This window comes from Monopterus albus, unplaced genomic scaffold (genome assembly GCF_001952655.1).
Source record: "Monopterus albus unplaced genomic scaffold, M_albus_1.0 scaffold83.1, whole genome shotgun sequence".
In the NCBI taxonomy this organism is placed as follows: domain Eukaryota; kingdom Metazoa; phylum Chordata; class Actinopteri; order Synbranchiformes; family Synbranchidae; genus Monopterus; species Monopterus albus.
The window spans coordinates 467,930-483,926 of NW_018127963.1; the positions used below are offsets into that span (position 1 = coordinate 467,930).

The 15,997-nt window shown below is 40.5% G+C and overlaps 2 protein-coding genes across 10 annotated transcripts in view; both read left to right on the forward strand.

Annotated features, from left to right (window-relative positions):
* LOC109964063 (torsin-1A-interacting protein 2-like) overlaps window positions 1–4,109 on the forward strand; it is a 9,682-nt gene extending 5,573 nt beyond the window's left edge. The window contains exons 4-9 of one of the 8 annotated variants that reach the window (XM_020607099.1): window positions 413–547; window positions 1,339–1,482; window positions 1,912–1,998; window positions 2,070–2,126; window positions 2,255–2,356; window positions 2,497–2,572. In XM_020607099.1, coding sequence (XP_020462755.1) covers window positions 413–547; window positions 1,339–1,482; window positions 1,912–1,998; window positions 2,070–2,126; window positions 2,255–2,356; window positions 2,497–2,525 — 554 coding nt within the window. In that variant the 3' untranslated portion in view covers window positions 2,526–2,572. The other 7 variants (XM_020607100.1, XM_020607102.1, XM_020607098.1 and 4 more) reach the window with 7 other exon arrangements.
* A 92-nt stretch (window positions 4,110–4,201) lies between these two features.
* Window positions 4,202–13,800, forward strand: olfml2ba (olfactomedin-like 2Ba). 2 transcript variants are annotated; one of them, XM_020607090.1, is made up of 8 exons: window positions 4,202–4,845; window positions 4,967–5,230; window positions 5,522–5,629; window positions 7,448–7,609; window positions 9,283–9,511; window positions 9,606–10,601; window positions 11,240–11,416; window positions 11,504–13,800. In XM_020607090.1, exons 1-8 carry the CDS (start codon window positions 4,678–4,680, stop codon window positions 12,115–12,117), a joined length of 2,718 nt encoding a protein of 905 aa, XP_020462746.1. In that variant the 5' UTR covers window positions 4,202–4,677; the 3' UTR covers window positions 12,118–13,800. The 2 variants fall into 2 exon arrangements, with proteins under 2 accessions (XP_020462746.1, XP_020462747.1); XM_020607091.1 differs by having other exon boundaries at window positions 4,816–4,845; window positions 5,038–5,230.
* The last annotated feature ends 2,197 nt before the right edge of the window (window positions 13,801–15,997 follow it).

Sequence of the window (15,997 nt, forward strand, 5' to 3'; positions counted from 1 at the left end):
TATAAAGGTATGTGTCAATCAAGATATATGCAAGAACAGGTTTAATGATTAATTACATGGAACATTGTGGGTGTGGTGTACATTTTGTAACCATTTTTTAGTATATCAATTGTGTGATGTAAGAATGTCAACACTGTTGTATTCTTTTTAGTATAATATGTGTGTGTGTAGAAGTGAATCATTTATTGCTTGCAAACCAATGATGGTAAGATGATGTCATGGGGTAGGACTGGATAAGTCTGACTTCTTCCTACTCCATTCAAGCATGTACTAGGTATAAGCAAATTGTTATTGGATTGTGTGTAAAAATGTGTGTTGTATATCAACTGTTTTATATGCTTGAAAGAATAAATCAGATCAAATCAAAATTTGACAGTTACTAGATGATACTTCATTTTCGTTTTTATTACAGACAGTGGTTCTTCTTCATATGAGGGCAGCATGCTGAATGTGAAGGAGGATAGCACTGTGCCTCAGGTCGGTGATAGTGATTGCAAAGGAGAAACATCAAAAAAAGAGGCGCTGACCTTGAAAGCTGAGATTTTCAGTGAGTTTTTTTTTCCCAATTGTTAGGACAAGTAATTCAGCTGTTTTTATTAAGTGTCTAAAGAGCCATATTAACTCACTTTACTGCCACAGGCCTGTAATTTGTTTCAGAATTGTAAATAATCTACTCTGCACAGTGCAAAGGTTCTGACTGAATCTCTGCTGAAATTTACACAATGCAATTTACACCATCTTCATTGCCCATATTGGTGTTATGAACACCACAAAGACTTATCAGCAGTGGAAATCCTTTGGCTCTTATTCACCACACAATGTTTTGTTGTTCCACACATTTTAAATTCAAGGTTTCTTATTGGAAGTTGTGTGGATGTTAGCAGAGGCAGAATTACAGCTTTGTGACCACCACACAGCACTCAATGTTTTAAATCAGTGTTTTGTCCACAGTAGCCACTGGAGCATTACACGGCCTTGTTTACCATCATATACATACGCTGCATTTTATCATCTGTGCCCTAAACAAATTGTGTATCATTAAACAAATTGATCTTCAATCAGGGTGTTGGTGTCTGTATGCAGTGCTGTATTCAGCAGCTGTTTGACGATGTTTACACCCTTGCTATAGTCAGTTTTGTTCAGAGTGTATTTCCAGCCTTAAATGGTAGGTTTTCATTTTTTTCCAAGTCTATCTTAAAATAATACTGATGCCTTTAATTCTGTGAGCTTTAAAAGGCAACTCATGTTGCACTGGACCTTTTCAAATCCTACCCAAAATGAAACGGTAGAGACACTGATGATTGAACTGCTGTTGAAATGAATCCGGTCTTACTGTAGCAGAAGAAGACCACACTGGGGAGAAGAAAGCACCAGAAACAACCCCTTTACCAGCCCTGGGTGACAAAAAGGATGATGGACCCAAAGCTGAACTTGATGAAGGATCCCCAGAGTTTAAAGACCTAGACACTGAAGCTGGAGGGGGTGAGTCTGACTCTTTTTTTAAATCACATTTCACCACATGGTGCATACAAATACACAAAGGTTGCCTTGAATGTAAAACAGCAGCACTCAGATGGTAACATTTCTGAGCAAGGTCAATAGTAATCTGTTCAGTGTGTACTGTATATACCAAATATTTTTCTGCATTTACTGTGCTAATGGAATATGGCCTCTGTTTCACCAAACAAGGCTCAGCTTCATCGTGTACATCCACAAACAGTGAGGCTAAAAACGACAACAGTGAAAACATGGAGCAGGTGGATGTTAGAAGTAAGTACATCAGGGGTGGCCAATTCCAGTCCTCGAGGGCTTCTGTCCTGCTTGTTTTCCAACTATCCGTGCCTGACAAAATGAAACAGTAGAGACACTGATGATTGAACTGCTGTTGAAATGAATCCGGTCTTACTGTAGCAGAAGAAGACCACACTGGGGAGAAGAAAGCACCAGAAACAACCCCTTTACCAGCCCTGGGTGACAAAAAGGATGATGGACCCAAAGCTGAACTTGATGAAGGATCCCCAGAGTTTAAAGACCTAGACACTGAAGCTGGAGGGGGTGAGTCTGACTCTATGAACTTGATAAAGGATCCCCAGGGTCTAAAGACGTAGACACTGAAGCTGGAGGGGGTGAGTCTGACTCTTTTAATTTCTGCATTGAGGCACTGATCTTCTAACACAACAGGTAGTTTTCACGACACATAGCTATGGCATCTGTTTTTTTTTTTATATGAATTTGTTTACCCCCTACTGCTCAGTAGATAGAGGAGCCCTGGAATGTGGTTTACCGCCTGAAGACAAGAACACAACCTCTTCACAGGCAGCACTGGCCGAGGAACCCTCAGTGGAAGAAGACAGAGGTGAACAGAGAAATAATGTTGACATCCTTTACGATATCTCTGAGTGCTACTGAACCTATAGTTACAGAGGGTGCTAGAAGTCATGCAGGTAATCCTGCAACTCTATTTCTTCTTTATTATCCTCTTTTGTCTGTTTTTAGGGGTATGGGTATCACGGGCCACCAAATGACTGATGGAAAATATTTATATGACATGACAGCAAAGAACTTAACGTATTAGTGACTGCTGTAAAGAAAAGGTGTTTTGTAACATTGCGTGTTATACATTACTTAATTCACAATTATAAGTAGCTTAAAAAGGACTGGTTTAAAGAACACATATGCTCTCTCTCCATAGGAAGAATAAGATGCCCAAAAGGAGTGGTTTTAGTGGCAGGGGGGCTGCCATTCTTGCCATCTTTGTCCAGACCTTTTTCAAACCAGAGTCTCCACCTCAGATAAGTGATGTGCATCAAATAGACATCTTTCTCGAGCAGATGAAAAACGTGCAGACTCAGTTCCCCACTCAACGTGCTGAGCTTTGGAATAGGAGCAGGATCCACCTGCAGAGGCACTTCCAGACAGCCCAGCCCACAGAGCCGGTGAGTCTGATTCTAACTGCGGGCCTCCAAGCCGAGAGGACGCTGCACTGCCTGGCTCAGGGCCTGGCCTCTGCCTTCTCCTCTGCCCTCAACGCCTCTGTCCTCCACATTGATGGAGCCAGCAAAGCTGACCAGGACAGCGATGAGGTGAAGCTGGACATCGACCTCCAGCTGCAAGCAGCCTTTGCAGGAGACAAACCTGTGGCAGTCGTTCATCGCTTTGAAGAGCTGCCTCCAGGCTCCACACTTATTTTCTATCGCTACTGTGACCATGAGAACGCTGCCTACAAAAAGACTTTTCTGATCTTCACAGTGCTTCTGAGTGAAGAAGAGAACATTCCTGCCAAGATTCATTTAAGTGTTGTGGAGGAAATGGTGGATGACTACCTTAAAAAGAAGTTTCTCTCTCATAGCCACCCTGTGTCTTTCGATAAGATGGATCTGGACAAGTACAGTGGACTCTGGAGCCGCATTTCTCACCTCATCCTTCCTGTGGCAACAGAGGAAAGGATAGAACAAGAAGGGTGCAAGTTGACATAAATAATGACTCTGTCTAGGCACTACATAACTGCCTAGCATCAGATGTCTTACTGGGTGGCTCAGCTCACTCGGGCTGGTAGTAGTGGTTTTAAAGACCCAAAGGTTTCTTGCTGTAGTCAAGTTTACTACAGAGGAAGGCATTGAGGAAAAATAAGATAAGATGATTTGAAAGTTTTGAACATTTTTGAGTACATTTGTCATGAAAAAATGTTTGACAAACAGGCTGTGGCACTTTATTTTTTAATTCTTTAATTCGATGTAATTGGGGACAAATTTCTAAATGAAACGTTATAAATAACAGGGCTTGTGTGGGTTCTACTGTATGTAACTGCTGCTTCAATTTGTGTACATTTTAAAAGTTATTTAATGTAAGACTTTTTATTGTTGTCCTATGGTTAATAATTAGTAATATTCCTTTGGTGTCACAACGCAGGGCTCTGTTTTTTTATAGCAAATGTTGTTGTCAGTGATTCTCAGACCTGCATGGCACGTTGTGCCTTAACAGAACTTCTCACATACTGGTTTCTGTATATATGTATACCTACACCTTACACTATAGGAAGAAATTTGATGGAAGGAAGTAAGTACACAATGAAATGTGCCTTAAAGTAAAAATAAACTTGTATATTCAAATGGTTGTTTCACTTTGCGTTTTACGCTGTTGCGGCCAGAGGGCAGCAAAGGCACAGCTGAGACTGGGCTGCTCTGAGGCGACCGAGCAGGATGAAATAAATATGCAACAGGCTGCAATTTTGTAAGGTTTTAAATTGGCTTCAGAGCCACAAAGTGCAAGTCAAATTTGGAATAAAATACATTTCAGCCTGATGCAATCTGTGTAATCTTCATTAAACTTTTAACAATAAGGTGCACATCATATTTGAGAACTCTTTTGAGAAGCTCAACTCCTCCTTGCCATCCGAGCAGGTCCGCCTCCTCTCAGCGCTGCTCCAGCAGCGGACGCCGGCGGCTCTCAGTGCGCGGTTTCTCCGGACTGATGCGCCTACGTTCATTGTGACTATGAAAAGTTGACATAGCGCGTTAAAGCCTAGTCCCACTTCTAGATGCAATTTTGGATACACCTGTATGATTTTGGAGCCACGCGAGGGCTATGGAATTTTCTTGGCAGCTACATTAAATGGTGACAGCAGCGTTTGCGTAATTGTAGCCTTATTTCTCTTTTCGGCACCCCGCGAGACTCAACATGCATAAGTTATATATTGTCATCATAATGTGCTGTACCTTATTTCCACGGGCCTTTGCAGCGCCAAAGACCCTGGGTACAGATCCCAGGTCACAACCTGACAGCAGTGCAGAGCAAAATGAGAGGCTGCAGGAGGAGATCGATGGTCATGAGAACATCCTCTCTAAGGTAGGAGGAAATGCCAATTGTCTTTATTTCCTTAATCGACGTTTTATCATCTTGTGCGTAAAATTTGAAACGTCTCTGATTGAGCGTGGTGGAAAATACATCCGTCCTCTTCTCTTTATAGTTGCTGGGTGATTATGACAAAGTGAAATCCCTCTCAGAAGGCTCTGACTGTCGGTGTACATGTGTTGTCAGACCCCTGAGCAGGAGCGCCTGCCGGCGGATAGAAAAGGGCAGCGCCACTGCGCAGGACTTCTACACTGTGGAGACGATCACATCTGGACCAGAGTGCAAGTGCGCCTGCATCGCTCCTCCATCAGCGGTCAACCCATGTGAGGGGGAGTTCAGGCTGAAAAGACTCAGGGAAGCTGGAAAAGCGAATGTCAAGGTGAAGTGCCATCCTGTCACATTTTCATGAAAACCAGAGCCTCCAGTAGGCTACACATAATGCTCCAGGGCCAATAGGCTGCTCTCTTCCACGTCTGTTGATTTCTAGAGATGCTTGGATCATTGGAGGCATGGATGTCACGGCTTACCAAACTCAGTGAAGGATAGCTCCTCATTTAATCTACAACCAAAGACTTAAGGGTTTGGATGGGCTGAGGATAGGCCTGTTTTACGCATGGTATATCTTGAATTGGTAAATCGTTTTGACGGGGAATCCTCTTGGTCATTTTAGCTGTCCACGATCCTTGAGCTGCTGGAGGGCTCCTTCTATGGCATGGATCTACTGAAACTGCACTCCATCACCAATAAGCTCCTGGATCGGGTAGAGCATCTTGAAAAGGTACAGTAAGTGTGTAGGATTAATGCCATCTGTTGCTGTAATGTGTGTTAACAGGTGTGTTTGGGACAGTGTTTGGAATGATTTTGAATTTTGGGGTTGGGCATGGATGAAGTGCCTTTCCATTGTAAGTGGAAGTTTATCTGTCTGAGCATTGACCCCCTTTTTTAAAAACAAATTGCCCTGCTATACCTTCTTTATTCTTAAATAAATTATTTAAAATGACACGTTTTGTTAACTAAATGTGCCAGTTCAAATGAAACCAGTTAAACCTTACGGTATGAATTCTTGAAAATGAAGGAAATGAGCAGCCACAAACAGAGACTCCGAGGTTTGGATGGGCTACTAATTGGTCTGTTTTACATATGATAAATCCACATCCTTTTGGCAGAATCCACTTGATCAATTTAACTGTCCACCAATATATTTGGATGGATATAAATGGATCAGACGAACAATCAGTATAGTTACACTTTAACAAGTCAGGGGAGTGTGTGTCAGTTTCATAAACCGACAATCCTGAAGGAGGGAAAACTTAACTGCAGAAACCCAGTGTGTTGTGTGTCAAGTTTCACAGCTAAGAGGTCATTCAGGCCACTAGTAGAAAGAAAAAAGAAATAGATGAATAAAAGATTCACCAGTGTTTTCAGTTACGTTGGGAGTTTGGACCTCTCTTCAGGCTGAGGCTGGGTGTAGCTGTGTTGACAAGTTGCAGAAGTCACCCGACTCTCTGCTGAAATGAATCATAAACGTCATAAATCTTAATGCTGCCCTGCCCAACTGTTACATGCTCTTGTGATTATCCAAAATAACTGGAACCACCTGTGTCAATGACTTTGTTATTAGACAAATTCAAAGAATGTTTAAAATAATCTTGACATGAACAACTGGCATTCGCTCCCTGGATCTGAAAGCTAAAGGTTAAGATCCTTATACCTTATCTCACTTTTTAGGGTTTACTCTCCCAGTTATTAACAGCAGTGAGATGAGACTCAAACTGCTTTGTTAAACATTTTCCATGCAATGTGTCTAATTGGCTGTGGCTTTGCATGTCACTTCCTATGGGTATTGTAGGTTTAATGTTAATTTGATGAGTTATGATGACCTGCGCCACAGTTCAAAACTGGATTGGATTGTGGAATGGGCCTACAAAACAAAAGGAAGAGGTGCAAAACTACTAAAAGGAGAGTCAAAACAACCTAGAAGAGACTTAAAGCAATCACAAAAACACAGAAATGCAAAGTAAACACAAAATACTCAAAACAGCCACAAAGAGCCTGAAAATGACTACATAAAGATGCAAAACAATACTGGCATTCAGTCTGAGGGTTTTGCTCCTACACAGGGGGCCATAAAAATGTCTGTGCCCAGGGGGCTCAGTGACTCATAATCTGTCCACGTTCAAAATACTTGATATTGCCATATGCAACTTAATGTATCCACCTGATGTTAAGAAAGCAGTGGTCAGGGCAGTACTGCAGCTGTGTGTGCTTCTGAAATGATCCTTTTTACAGGCTGGTTTTTGCATGGAAAGCTGAAGTTAATAACATTAACAGGTAAATCAAGCATATCCACTGTTCATCTTATTAGTTTTAGCTGGTTTCAGATGTCCTATGAAACGCGAAGTGTACAGTGTCATTTAAGGTGAGCGAAGATGTTCACTGCATTTTAAAGTACACACTAGGATATGTAAATTAGATCTGCCTCTAGTTCACTGAAACTAGAGGCAGATTATGACTGCTGACGATAGCAGCCTGTTTTCCATTAAAATGATGCACAGTATGTCTGTTAATGTCTTGATTTGTACATGACTGCCTGAAGGCGGTGTCTCTGAACAGCACCACAAATAAGGTGAAGCCCCAGAAGAGACCTATAATTCAGGCAGATGTGACCGAAAGCCCACCCAGCCCTCCTCCTCGCTGGCATCAGGACAAGAGGAGACTGAGCAAAGTCAGCGGGGCAGAAGTATATTCAAACCCAGAGGTAAATGACCCATCAACACTGATACCACATGGTCGCCAGATGGGGTCAGGAACGTTGAGGGAAAGGAAGGAGCTAAGCTATGAACACCAGTCTGTAATACTGGTAGCTCTCTAGTTTACTGTGCACTAACAACACAGAGATGACAACATTACTTAAAGTAGTTGTTTGCTTGTAGTTAGAGTCATGACATAACACATAACTTTGTATTTACTTTATTATTATTTACTATTAGTTGTTAGCTATTTGTGTTAATTATACAAAAGGCAGTTAACACCTAAAAATAAAGCTGCAACAGGTATGTTATAAAATTACTGTGCTGTACTACACTAATCTTGTTATTTAGCTACTATAATTAAATAGCAAATGATACAGTAAGTTGCTAGTATTAAACAACACTATTTTTATGTCAGTTACAAAATATCACACATCTAATATATTCATCTAAGACTTTTTGATTCCAGCGTGTGCTACATCCATTGACACTGCCAAGCAAAGCTTCTATATTAAAAGCAGTTGTGAAGAAGGCTGTGACTGAATAAGCAACAAGTATAAAAGATTGGACCGACATGTTAGATCTCACACCAGTAGAGTTCTGTATGTGTTCTTTCAAAACAAGTCAACGGTTATGTGCTTTTTAAACAAAAAGCTGTGTAAAGGAGTTATTGAGGGAACTGGAAGGTTTGGCCATCCCAGTGGACAATACAGACCTTAGATTAGTGACTGGGGCCTGATCCAGGACAGCTTCAGTATAAACTGTACAGTGTTTTCGAGAAATGCTGGGCGGACCTGGGGTTTGTACGCAAGTGATTCACCGGTTTGATATGCTTTGCAAGAACACTTAGAAAATAACTAGCCTATGTTATAAATAAATCTGAAATTACAATGAAACATTTTTTAATCAAAAGATATTAAAGGATAACTCAGTTTTTTCTTTTTTTGCAACTTCGTAGTTGTTGCAAATTCCATGCAGGTTAACCAAACTTATTTGGAGAAATAAAGAAGGTAAATGGTAACTGTATTATCCAGAGTGTCCACTGTAAACATCAGTCGCAGTTTTCAGACTGACTTCCTGGTCTAACTTTTGACCTGCTCAAGCCACAGCCGTATGCACACACACACAGTCTCCTTTGCAGTATGGAATTTTTACATATTGAATGAACAAATTTTTGGATTTACTTCCAAATTAGGTGGCCCTGAGATATCTGGCTAACCCGGTGGCTACAGTGCACTTGACTGTCTGACTGCTGTTTCCTGCTTTACTTGTTTAAGTATTGTAAAGATACACCCAGAGGCTCACTAAACAAAGAAACAAAGTATTATAGCCTCTATACTAAAAAACACCATTTTACCTTTTCTTAGTGTTCCAAAGTTAGATTATTAGCCAAAAAAGTGCATCATCACCGCTATAGTATTACTATATTTAATAGAACTGTGACACTCTCCATTCAGTTTTAAATATTTTGGTCCTGTTTTTGTTACAAAATAAGCTGAATATTCATCAGTGGATGCGTCTATAATTGTTCATCCTCTCATGTGGCAGTGAAACTCTTTAGTAAGAATCATCACATTGGTTAATATCTGATATAAGCTAATACTGGCCCAGTATGTAATTTGGTTTATGCACAGTTTATGTTTTTGTCTCTTTGAAATTGTGTCTGTGTGTCCACTAACAGGGAAACTATGAGGAGAGGTTTACTGTGGAAAAATCATCCTTCCTACAGACTGATGGTTCTGCTCAGCTCATTGAGAACAAACTTCAGGTGACTCCCAGAAACGTGGCCAACAAGGAGGCTTCTCAGGTGTCAAAAACAGGCCCAAATGGCATGATCATTAGAGGAATGACTTTTTATAAATCTGAGCCAGATCCGATGGTGGCAGATGATGGGGAGCCTGGAGAGAACTGTAAGTATGAGTTCTGTGTGAAGAAGGTGCAGCATTACTCCACAGTCTGTTGGCTGCTGTGATTTCACTGAACATTTGTCTTTTCTCTCTTCAGTTTTTGAGTATCATGGATTCAGTGGTGATGGCCCAATCAACCTCTTCATTGAAGAGAATCTTCTTCAACACAGACCCCCTCGGCCCAGGATGAAGGCTAGACCCACATTATTTCAACCAAAGACAACAGCTGCATTGCATGGTTCCAGGAAAACCAGCCAGTCAACAAAACCAAAAGAAACTGAGCCCACTGCAGAAAATCATAATGAGGTCATTAATGTCACGGAAACTACATCAGTGGATGCATCTGTAGGTGTACAGAGTGACACCTCCACACTGAGAAGCATCACAACTGGACCAGCCACAACCACACAACAAACCAGGACCACAGACACTTCACTTCAGACTACTCAAAGAGCCACATCTGGAATCACAAAGCGGCTACTCCCCTTGATGGAAGAACCAGCTGGCACTTTTCCACACCTCACTGCCAAAGAAACAACAACACATATAATTATAATGAACACAACCCAACCCTCTGTACAGACAGCCACAGAGGAAACCCTAACAGAATTGACAACAAGAAATACACCAACCACCATGATGGAAATATCAACGCCAGAGCTGAAAGACCAAATGCAAACCACACTTGGCAGCACTGCACTTAATCCAAGCACACTTGCACCAGATCCAACCACAGAGGCTTCAGCTACCAGCCCCACTTCCACTAAAACTATCACCACCAAAGCTGACCTGACCTCAGCACCAGTACACCCCTCCACAGCTGCCTCCACACAGGCTGCTACCACTGCACCACAGGAACAAACTGAATCCACCTATGTTTTGGGCTCAACTTTGCTTCCTACCAGTTTGCCTTCACACACTCCTCTGCCTTTCAGCACACCTGTGACTACCTCTTCAGCCACCACCACCACCAGGCAGGCTCAAGCTGAACAGAAATACAAAATCAGCTGGGATGGGGAAAAGGCGGATGAAGGACATCTGGAATTAGATGAGCCAATGCAAAGACAGGAGGAAGCTTCTTCTAAAAAACATGGTACATAGAGTTTTTGTCTCAAATGAGGGGAACATGTGTTTTCCAGATTAAATACTTAAATATTGTATTATTCTTCACAATTTGGCAGTTTGCATAGGCAGCTTTAGCCACCTGCACTTCACTGAATACACAGAGAAAACAGTACCACCTCCAAAAACTCCAAGGAACTAGAATTACTACTTTGCAGCTGTATGCTTCCACCAACCAGTGAAATTCACAGCAATGGGACAGATGTGAAGTCACTAATACCTTGACCTTTGACCACCAAAATCTCATCAGTTCATTAGACCAACATTGTAATCCCCAGCAAACACTTGCATGTACTGTATAAGAGCTTACTACCAAAGATGCTGCCAAAAAATAAAAAATACCAAATGGCAAAGACTGACATCATATCTTAACTATTTTCAAAGTCTTTAAAAAGGTGTCATGTCGTAAGAGAATATTAAATTGAACTTGTGTGAATCTCTAAACTTTGTAATTCAGTACTCTGAAATCTGTGGAAACGTAACTCTTTCCGTGATTCAAGCTGGTAAAAACAAAAGCCTCTTAATTATTTTCAGCCGTTTTGACATAGGTCTGGATGATATTAAACTGCTTCTAAATCTTTGCTCATAGCCCTCTGGGTCTTTTTACAGGGGAGTGTAAGGACACTTTGGCAACAATCTCTGAGCCAGTAACTCACAACACCTATGGCAGGACTGAGGGAGCGTGGATGAAGGATCCAAAATCTAATAATGATAAAATCTATGTCACAAACTTCTATTATGGAAACAACCTCCTGGAGTTTCGCAACCTGGAGGTTTTCAAAGAAGGTAAGAACCTGTGATGACAGCTTTCACTAAATGGTGTTTTGTTTCCTGTAAATCTCACGTTTGTGCTTCCTTCTCTATCCTCTGTAGGGCGTTTCACCACCTCCTACAAGCTTCCTTACAACTGGATCGGCACAGGTCATGTGGTCTATGATGGGGCCTTCTACTACAACCGTGCCTTCTCTCATGACATCATAAAGTTTGACCTCCATCAGCGTTATGTGGCCGCCTGGACCATGCTGCACGATGCCCTGTTGGAGGAGTCGACATCACAGTGGGAGTGGCGCAGCCACTCAGACATCGAGTTTGCTGTGGATGAGACTGGCCTGTGGGTCATCTACCCTGCACTGGATGATGAAGGCTTCTTACAGGAAGTGATAGTTCTGAGTCAACTAAACCCCTCAGACCTCAGCATGCAGAGGGAGACCACCTGGAGAACTGGGCTTCGGAGAAATCACTACGGGAACTGCTTCATTGTGTGTGGCGTTCTGTATGCTGTTGACAGCTACAAACAAAGAGACGCCAACCTAGAATACGCCTTCGACACACACACAAACACTCAGATGATTCCCAGAATGCCCTTCATCAACAACTACACCTACACCACACAGATTGACTACAATCCCAAAGAGGGTGTTTTGTATGCATGGGACAATGGACACCAAGTCACATACGGCATTAAGTTTGCATATGTAGACCCTTAGTGAGGGTTCAACATTTTCATAGTTTAAACGGTAATTAAAGGTAATTCTATCATTTAAATGGATTGTAGATCAGTCCATATGGCCTTCAGTATGGCGACAAATGAGGCCATATATATATATATGTTTAGTATATTGATTAGATTTTGTTGTTTTATTGAGAATATTTTAAATTTTACCTGAAACAAATGATAAAGTGAACCCAATTCCTCAGTCAATACAGCAAGTTGTACTGTGCATATTGTAATGCTGTTTAAAAAAAAAGCCCTTTGAGATACAGATGGGTGACAATGGAAAAGCAAAGTGTCTCAGTATGATGTTGGGCCACCAGAACAACTTCACTGAACCTTGGCATTGACTCTACAAGTCTCTGAACTCTACTGGAGGGATGAACACCATTCTTCCACAAAATATTTCCTCATGTGTTGTTTTGGTGGAGATGCTGTCTAACATGTCACTCCAAAATCTCCCATAGGTGTTCAGCTGGGTTGAGATCTGGTGACTGCGAAGGCCAGCACACATCATGCACTGTCATCCTGGAAGAGACCACTCATTTATTCAGGTTTTTACTTTGTAGTTTTTCCTCAACTGCTAACATGCAGTGGTCACAAATGAAGCCAAATTATGAAAACTCTTCACACAATGAGCAAAACTGAAGTGGCGCAAACTGTGGATCAGTTTTCATTGTTTTCACACAAAACGCATTCAGTGATCCCATCTTCCAGAATTGAGCAACTCTTTTCTCATTCAAACTACATCACCAGCACAACAAGTTATATTTGCAGCACTTTTTTGTCCCAAAACTATTAAAACACATTCAAAACTGAATGGACAGGATTATGGGAGGAAGCCAGAGTACCCAGAGAGAACTGATGCAGGCACAGGGAGTACATGCAAACTCCACACAGAAAGGCACTGAGACAATGAGGAATCAAACCAGAACATTGTTGGTGTGAGGGAGCAGAGCTAACCACTGTTCCACAATGCTGTCCATATAGCAGAATATTTTAAATAACATTAACTCATCTGTCCAAACACAGCTAAATGCTGTTTCATTTGAAAGCAAACACAGGCGTCCTGTGTTTAGTCTCATTACCATCAGTAGTGAAAGGGAAGCATGTCATCAATTCTGTTTGGAGACATGGATCATGGAAAATAGGTTGGTGGGGAAAGAGGGTTGAATTAGGCATTCCAGTAGATGTTTTCCATTTTGTTTACAATATGCAAAGCATATAAAGTTATTTCTGCATTTTGGATTCATTCTTGTTGCATATACTTTACTGCAGTCAAGACAGTGGGAAGGTGTCATTCCCTAATGAAATACTGATTTATGTGTTAAATCATTAAAAGTATAAAGACTGGTAATGCAGGCTGTGTGAAGAGGTTTGGTAATATGACCTCAGTTCAGACCGATGCTCGTTAGCAACTGAGAAAAACTAATTTGTCACGCATCTATAAATGAACGTAGAAAGGTGTCAGAATGAGACATTGGCTTGGTGCAAAGCAATTCACATAAACAAGCATGAACGCTTACTCTCTGAACAAATGACCCGCTTTGAAGGACAAATTCTATGCTTCTGTTTTATACACAATGTTTTGTATTACATATTTCTTTACATCATACGGTATGCCACAGGTTGTTTTGTGGAAGCACTTACTCCCTTCATATCAAACTGTTTTGAGGAGACTGCAATAAAGTTCAGAAATGCTAAATGAAAAATGTCCTAGTTTTACTAAGTACAGTTGATGTTAAAGTGTTAAATCTAAAGCCTTTATTCCAACTTGGGAGTGTTAGTTCAACTAGAAGATGGTGAGAACAGAAGACAACCAGGCAGGAATCGGCCAGAGAATTTAAAAAAACATTTAAATGTTCACACCTGTGATTTACTGTTACTAACTGTAAACTGAGTTATAATGCATAAACATTCCCAGAGACAGTCAATTTATTGTACTTGTCAAATAAAATGCAGTTCTAGGATTTCACCCAACAGTCAAAAGGAAACACACAGGAACATTTAGAGAAAATCCGGTGTTTATTTTGATTTTTGCCACAATAGAATACAAAAAAACAAAACCTCTTATGTTTTTAATTTTACTGTGCTTGTTGAGAGACAGTGAAAACAATGCAGTATGAATCTAACATATTTTTATAACCAAAAGGGGGGAAGGACATTACCCTCAGACAGACTAGCATAAAACAACACAAGAGAACTGAGCAGTTTGTATGAGAATCCACCGGGCTAAAACATAACCATCTGTACAATCATGTTGTTAGAAGTAATACACTTTCAGACACAAAAATATACAGCAGTATGCTTTATCAATAGGGATGGGAAAATGCTCATGAATTCTGATTTAGCTAAATTGAACCCAAATTCCAAGTAGTCAAAACAATGTTAGATGCATCAATATAAGCATTTAAAGCCACAACTGAACCTCCTATGTTTTGCATTCGGAGTGCATGTTTACAACTAATTCATATTAAAATCGATCAGGAATCCAGACATTTTAAAAACAGTTTCCAGCAGGATGCAATTTAAATACAGACTTAAGTACAGAAAAAAATAAATGCAATTTAGCCTGAAGTTCATACAGTGGTTTTATTTAACTAAGTCATCTAGCTCAAATGAGAAATTTGATGAAGATATACACAATTTCAATTTCAAATACTGTGCAAAAGTCTTAGTCCACCATTAGTTTAGCTGTTTTAGCAAAGTTGTGATGATAATTTATATTTATTTCTCAGTCTTTATTAAGATAGAACCAGAAAATACAGTTAATAGGTACACAATTTAAAAAAAACAGCATGTTCAGAACAAACTGGCTTCTACAGTTCAGTCAGTATTTAGTGTGACCACCCTTTGCACTTAGCACAGCTTGAATTTTTTGGGGGAGATGGTCTTGAAGTCTTGAACCCATAACAGACCCTCCACCATGTTGCACTGAAGGCTGCAGGCACTTATTCTTCTGCTTCTCTCCAACTCTTCTTCTCACATACTGTCGACGATCAGACCCGAACAATTCAAATGTCGATTCATCACCACTGATCTTCATTCCAATTTTGGAGCTTTTTCATATCTCAGCCTTTTCTCCCTATTTGAAAAAGTGGTTTCTTGGCTGCCGTCCTTCCACAAAGGCCATTCCTGATCAAGCTTCTTTGGACTGTTGAAGGATCAGCTTGGCATCCAGATGAAGCTGCCAGATGCTGAGCCAGGTCTTTGTTGGGTTCCCTTGGGAACTTCTCTTCAGATTTTGACAGTGTTCTTGGTTTTTGTCCTCAACCTCCCTGGATTCTTCATATTATTTCACATTTTTGTATTTTTTTAATACTAGTCATCATAACATTGCTAAAACAACAAATCTAATGGTGTTCTAAGACTTGTGCACAGTATTGTATCTGTCATTGTGTTTTGTCTAGTCAACTAGAAAAAAAGGTTCCCACAAAGCAAACTGAAAAATCAATCAGTCTGGACAGATGAAATGTTTCACCCTACAGGAGCTGGCATAATAGAAATAAATATGTACAGTAGTATCTGCATCTGTTCATTGGTGGAAGTGAAGCACAGTAAAAGATCCAAAAATTAAAAATTTAAATTCTTCATTGACAGAGTACCTGAAATCCTTAGACAAATGGAAACCAGCCAACAACATGACATCCTGTCAGCTTTCACAGATCACCCGACTTCCTGAGTTTACTAGATCCCTCTGATGCTGCATGCAATTCATCTGTTATTTCTTTGTTTCACTAACAAAATTTACTTTATTTAGAGAAAAAAAACAGCAAATAAGCAAGAGAGACTATTATAGCACTCAATTTTCTAGGTAAGACACAAACCCAAAATTTGTTCAGCTTCTAAACATTTATATTAAAAATGCATTTTTC

What these genes read in the sequence shown, in the direction of transcription:
- olfml2ba (XM_020607090.1), top strand. Translation starts at nt 4,678, where the DNA reads ATGCATAAGTTATATATTGTCATCATAATGTGCTGTACCTTATTTCCA. An exon ending in GGGTAGAGCATCTTGAAAAG is followed by an intron (nt 5,630 to 7,447) that starts GTACAGTAAGTG and finishes GACTGCCTGAAG; the next exon opens with GCGGTGTCTCTGAACAGCAC. An exon ending in CCTGGAGGTTTTCAAAGAAG is followed by an intron (nt 11,417 to 11,503) that starts GTAAGAACCTGT and finishes TATCCTCTGTAG; the next exon opens with GGCGTTTCACCACCTCCTAC.